At 40.6% G+C, this 5,821-nt stretch overlaps 1 protein-coding gene across 1 annotated transcript; it reads left to right on the forward strand.

Moving 5' to 3' along the window:
- Nucleotides 1-2,800: 2,800 nt before the first annotated feature.
- LOC120277740 lies at nt 2,801-3,640 on the forward strand. The gene has a single exon (XM_039284589.1). It carries the CDS (start codon nt 2,801-2,803, stop codon nt 3,638-3,640), a length of 840 nt encoding a protein of 279 aa, XP_039140523.1.
- Nucleotides 3,641-5,821: the final 2,181 nt, after the last annotated feature.

Here is a 5,821-nt window from a genome sequence, read left to right on the forward strand (position 1 = left end):
CGATTGGTAGGATGCCTTAACTTGCACTACAAGAAAACTGTTAATTGCCAACAGAATTTACCCAGGGAACATTTTCCTGGGTAATTCGCCAGGGAATAACTAAGGATTGGAAATGAATTATTAGATATAAAGGTTAAAAACATTACCCAGGGATTACACAGGGAAATGCCTAGGGAATTAGCAACGATAAAACTTTCCCAAGCTATTCCATTGCTAAATATCGCGGGAACTTCGCGGTTAATATTTAGCAATAAATTACCATCGAAAATTATCCATTGATATCTATACCCTAGCTAATCCCTAGGTAAAATTGAACAATTTTAACATTACCCAGGGATTAGCTAGGGCAAGGTTCGTTGCTATTTATTCCTAGCTAATCCCCGGGTATATTGATCAACATTTACATTACTCAGGGATTAGCTAGGTAAATAGTCGTTGTTATTTGCCCGTAGCTAATCCCTGGATATTTTTATTTGTTAGGATTTTTATTTAGCAAGGGATTAGTTTCCGTAGGTAAAATTGTTGATTTTAAAAATTATCTAGGGATTATCTAGGGACTATAACCATCATGTTTAGTTCATAGCTAATCCCTAGGTAAATATAAAGTAACTTGATTTTTTATAAGAGTATAAAATTGCTATTTTTAGATTTGTTATTGAGTTTAAAAATCTTAATATTAATTGTTTAAACTTCATTATTATATATATATATATATATAATTTAATACTATGATTTTTAATAAAAAAATTGCATCAAAAGAAAATAAACTAATTAATAACCTCAACGTCTCCTTGTCCTCTAACCTCTATGTTTTAATATCCCTAAAAACATTTATAATTATATTCCATTTATTATTATTAGCAAATTTCTCATTAATTAAAATTTAATTCAGTTTTAGTTTGATTTTTCTAGATTTTTTAATTAATAAAACAATATTTACAAAAACAAGTTGCAATGCAATTGGTTTTAACTATCTTGATAACAGAACAATTATTGGGATCAAATGCATATTTTAAATAAATATATAATGAATTATAAAACAAAAAAAAACTTTTTCTAATGACTAATTTACAATAAAAGTTTTGTGAACGGTGTATTTGCAAGAAAACCACAATTTTTTCCGGTTCATACTAACCAAAACCTCCAACGGCTACAAATCAAAGTCACACCAAAATTGTTTTCATAAAAATATGTTTTATGTTAAAAAAAAGGAAATATCTTTTATTTAAAATAAAATAGTTTTTATACAGGTAGTGCAAATAATTTACTATTCTTCAGGATGTGATGAGTAAGACCTTTTTATAAAAATTACCCAAAAAAATGGATAGATTTTTAAATAGATTTATATATCATGTCATTATACGAATTTTTGAAAAAGAAAATAAAAAATTCTCAAGTTCAAATCTCAAGTGGTTAAAGTGAAATATCATAAATAAATTTTAATTTTTGAGTAAAAAAATATCATCCATTTTTATTGAGAAAAAAAATACTAAAATTGTATTTATAATCACAATTTTTTTTAAAAATAAACAATAAATTGAAAATAAGATTAATCTTGAGTTTGTTTAGTAACCAGAAATTTGTAGCTACGAAGAAGTTCTAAAAGAATCCCAATTAATTATTTTTGTAATTTAATTTTCTAAATGTTGGTACTCATAAATCCCCTCATTTATTCTCATGATGAGCTTTTTTGAATGCTTTTGTTGCTTGCTTTCTTTTGATTCAATTGATACTGAAATTTTAGGTCATGAGAGGTTTCGAGCTTATTTTGTACTGATTTATTGTGATCTTGGAGATTGAATCTAGTAGAGCAAAGGAATAAGAGTTTCAAGCTACTGATCTTGATTTAATGGTGCCTGTGCTTTCATATCATTTCTTTGTTATGATTTTCTTCAGTTTATGAAAGTTTCCATCTTCAATCTTGAAAAAATTCTTTATAATTTTAAGTTGTTGTATCCAGAGATCCCTTTCTTGATTCTCCTAAGGTGTTTTCTTGAATCCTCTATTTTGATACAATTGAGACTGTAATTTTAGGATCACTAAAAGTATTAGTGTTGTACCAACACCAACTGCTATGCTTAGATGAGATACGAGTCAATAAACAAAAGAAATACCAACTTTCCAAAATGATCCTAATTTTTCTGCAAAAGATATCCAAATATATGAAAACCTAATGGTATTACAAACAATATTTCTCCAACTTCCATCTGCTAATGATACAAAGACTAGAAGTACAATAAAGGCTGTGATAAATGTTGAGATGGTGATTGAAGACAAGACCCAGACAGTGGGCATGGTGAGCAAGTGAGGCGTGTGGTGTGGGGGAAAGGGTCGAGTGCGCTTGTGGAGAAGCAAACTAGCATGGTGCTGTATCGGAGAGGATGGAGAACCATTGTGTTCGAGAGAGTGCAGGGGCATGGATATCGAGCCACTGTGGGTAGTTTAAGTAGTTGGAAACCTTTTTGATATATTAGTATTTTAATGTTTGAATCTCCGGGTGTTTGGGTTGGTCCAATGGTTGGGTGAGTCAAGATTACGGACGGACCAATAGGAGAACGTTTTGGTGTCTCGCCCTAATAGTCGCTGAGTTAAGTGTCTACACGTCTCGTAGTTATATATATATATTCAAATGCTAATGGACTTCTTGGATTGGCTGAGATTTTCCTCTGTCTCCCACTTTATGCTTTGACTCTTTGAATGATTGTTTTACATTATCGGATAATCTAGAGACATTTCGTCGAACACCTCAAGCCAGCAGCTCTCCACAACACAACAATCTGGTATCAGAGCACTGGAGACGATGGCAACCTGCAGCTCGACGGCACCAGAGGGGGCTCCAGTGTGTCTCTCCCAACCGTCAGTTCCGGTGTTCACCGGGCAGGAGTACGGGCGGTGGAATGTCAGGATGAAAACCGTATTCAGGTCCCAGGAGCTGTGGGACTTGGTGGAGAATGGTGTGACGGAGTCGAAGGACGAGGCGGTCGAGAGGGAAAACCGGAAGCGAGATGCGAAGGCGCTGTGCTTGATCCAGCAAGCGGTGGACGGGCCAAATCTCGACCGGATAGCTGAGGCCAAATCGGCGCACGATGCTTGGGAGATTTTGAGGAAGCACTGCCTGGGAACGTCCAAAGTACTGTCAGTGAGGATCCAAGCCCTCCGACAGGACTTTGAGACATTACAAATGGGCGACGACGAGGGTGTTCAGGCTTACATCTCGAGGGTCATCACGATCACTAACCAGATTAAAGCTCTAGGGCACAAGCTCAAGGAGCCAGAGGTTGTCTCCAAGGTGCTGCAGAGTCTGGCGCCGAAGTTCGACTGGGTTGCTGTCGCGATTGAAGAGTCGAAGGAGATCGCGAAGCTCACTCTGGATGATCTCTGTGGAACGCTGCAAGCTCATGAGGTGAGGGTGAATCGAGCTGCGGGAAAAATCGTAGAGAAAGCCCTCACGTCAAGACCGAGCACTCAATCTCAAACCACAACAAAGGTGGGAGGCTCGGGAGCTCATGGGGGAGCTGGCCGGGGTCGTGGGGAGATCATTCGTGACGCTGGAGAGGTCGAGGCCGAGGCGGACGAGGAAGGGGCTTCGATAATAAAAGTCACATCCAGTGTTATCACTGCAAGAAATTCGGCCACGTAAAAGCCGAATGCAGAGCACGTGAAAAGCAACCTGAGCAGGGTGCTGGGCTTGTTGCAGAGGAGGAATGTACCGAGAATCTTTTCATGGCCAGCTACTCCGCAGGAGAACAATCCAGTTCCGTTTGGCTCCTAGATTCCGGGTGTTCAAACCACATGACCGGGGACAAATCCTTGTTCAGCAGCTTTGATGAGTCATTGAGCATCAAGGTGAGACTGGGAAATGATAAGGAGATGAAAGTGTGTGGAGAAGGGACCGTGGCTGTAAGCACAAGCACAGGAACCCATAAGAAATTACATGGAGTCCAATATGTGCCGGGGTTGGCACATAACCTCTTGAGCGTGGGGCAGTTGCTTACCAGAGGGTACTCTGTGGTGTTCGAGAAGAACCAATGTGTTATCTCTGATAATCATGTGAAGGGTCAAGCAATATGTATTCCGAGATCGAGCAACAACATGTTTCCACTCGACATTGCGAAGATGGGAAGTTTAGTGCTGAATACCAGGTGTCAAACACTAGAGGAGTTGTGGCACCTAAGGATGGGTCATCTAAATTATAACAGTCTGATGACCATGGCTCGTAAGAAGTTGGCATTCGGGATACCTGAACTGAAGCAAGTAGTGCAGTGCGAAGGATGTGCATTGACGAAACTGTCAAGAAACTCGTTTCCCAGTGGAGGGTCTCGGAGGGCCAGTGCATGTCTTCAGTTGGTTCATATGGACCTCTGTGGACCTATGAGCGAGGATTCGCTGGGAGGTAACAGGTATTTCTATTTGTTGGTGGATGATTACAGCAGATGGTGCACGGTGTTCTTCATCAAAAATAAGTCCGAGGCCTTTGCCAAGTTTCGCATCTTTCATGCATCTGTAGAAAGACAGATTGGCATGAAGCTCAAGGCAGTAAGAAGCGATCGTGGAGGCGAGTTCTCATCAAAAGAATTCGAGGACTACTGCAATGAGTTTGGCATTCGGAGGGAATTTACAGCCCCCTACACACCTCAACAGAATGGCGTCGTCGAGCGCAAGAACCGCACTGTTGTTGAAATGGCCAGAGGACTACTCAAGAGTGGAGGACTGCCCGTAAAATTCTGGGGGGAGGCAGTGTCCACTGCAGTGCACCTTATCAATCGATCACCGACTCGCGCGCTGCAGGACAAGACCCCCTACGAGGTTTGGCATGGAGGTAAACCATCTGTGAAACATATCCGTGTGTTTGGTTGCATTGCTTTCACCTTAATTCCATCACTTAAGTTGAAGAAACTTAGTGATAAAGCTGAAAAATGTGTGTTCATTGGGTATTGCCTTGAATCCAAGGCATATAAGTTATTTAATCCCATCACTTGTAAAGTCATTGTAAGCAGGGATGTAATGTTTCATGAGGACTCACGGTGGAACTGGGATGGCCGTGCTCATGGAGGCCCAGAAATCTCAATTGATAATGCACATGATGCCGCGGGTGATGCAGATTGCGGATCTGGAGAGGTTGCAACTCAGCTTATAGGAGGACAAGATGAGCTGGGGACACAAGCTGATGAAACACCATCAAAGAAAACCCGCTCACTGGAAGAGATATACAACAGGTGTACTTTTGCATTGTGTGCAGGTGCTCCAGCAAATTACAAAGAAGCTGTGAAGCACAAGGGGTGGCAGGAGGCTATGAATGTTGAGATGGCATCAATCGAGAAGAATTGCACCTGGGAGCTGTGTGAGCTACCATCCGGGAAGCATGCTGTGGGGTTGAAATGGATATTCAAGCCTAAAATGAATGCACAAGGGGAGGTTGCCAAACTGAAAGCCAGATTGGTCGCCAAGGGATACTCACAGAGGCAAGGTGTGGATTATGAGGAGGTGTTTTCTCCAGTAGCTAGGTTGGAAACAGTAAGGCTAGTGCTCGCGCTCGCAGCTCATGCAGGCTGGACGGTTCATCACTTTGATGTGAAGTCGGCTTTCTTGAACGGGGACATACAAGAGGAGGTATATGTACAGCAACCGGAGGGCTATGAGATTGAAGGGAAGGAAAATCAAGTTTACAGATTGAAGAAAGCTTTGTATGGGTTGAAGCAAGCCCCCCGTGCTTGGTACGGAAGAATTGATCAACACTTTCGTGATTATGGCTTCATTCGAAGTGAATTCGAGCATACTTTGTATAGGAAGGTATTGAAGAATGGAGACAGTCTGTTGTTGA

The sequence above is a fragment of the Dioscorea cayenensis genome, chromosome 15, assembly GCF_009730915.1.
Source record: "Dioscorea cayenensis subsp. rotundata cultivar TDr96_F1 chromosome 15, TDr96_F1_v2_PseudoChromosome.rev07_lg8_w22 25.fasta, whole genome shotgun sequence".
NCBI lineage: Eukaryota > Viridiplantae > Streptophyta > Magnoliopsida > Dioscoreales > Dioscoreaceae > Dioscorea > Dioscorea cayenensis.

Coding starts and splice junctions, on each gene's coding strand:
- LOC120277740 (XM_039284589.1), top strand. CDS start 2,801: ATGGCAACCTGCAGCTCGACGGCACCAGAGGGGGCTCCAGTGTGTCTC.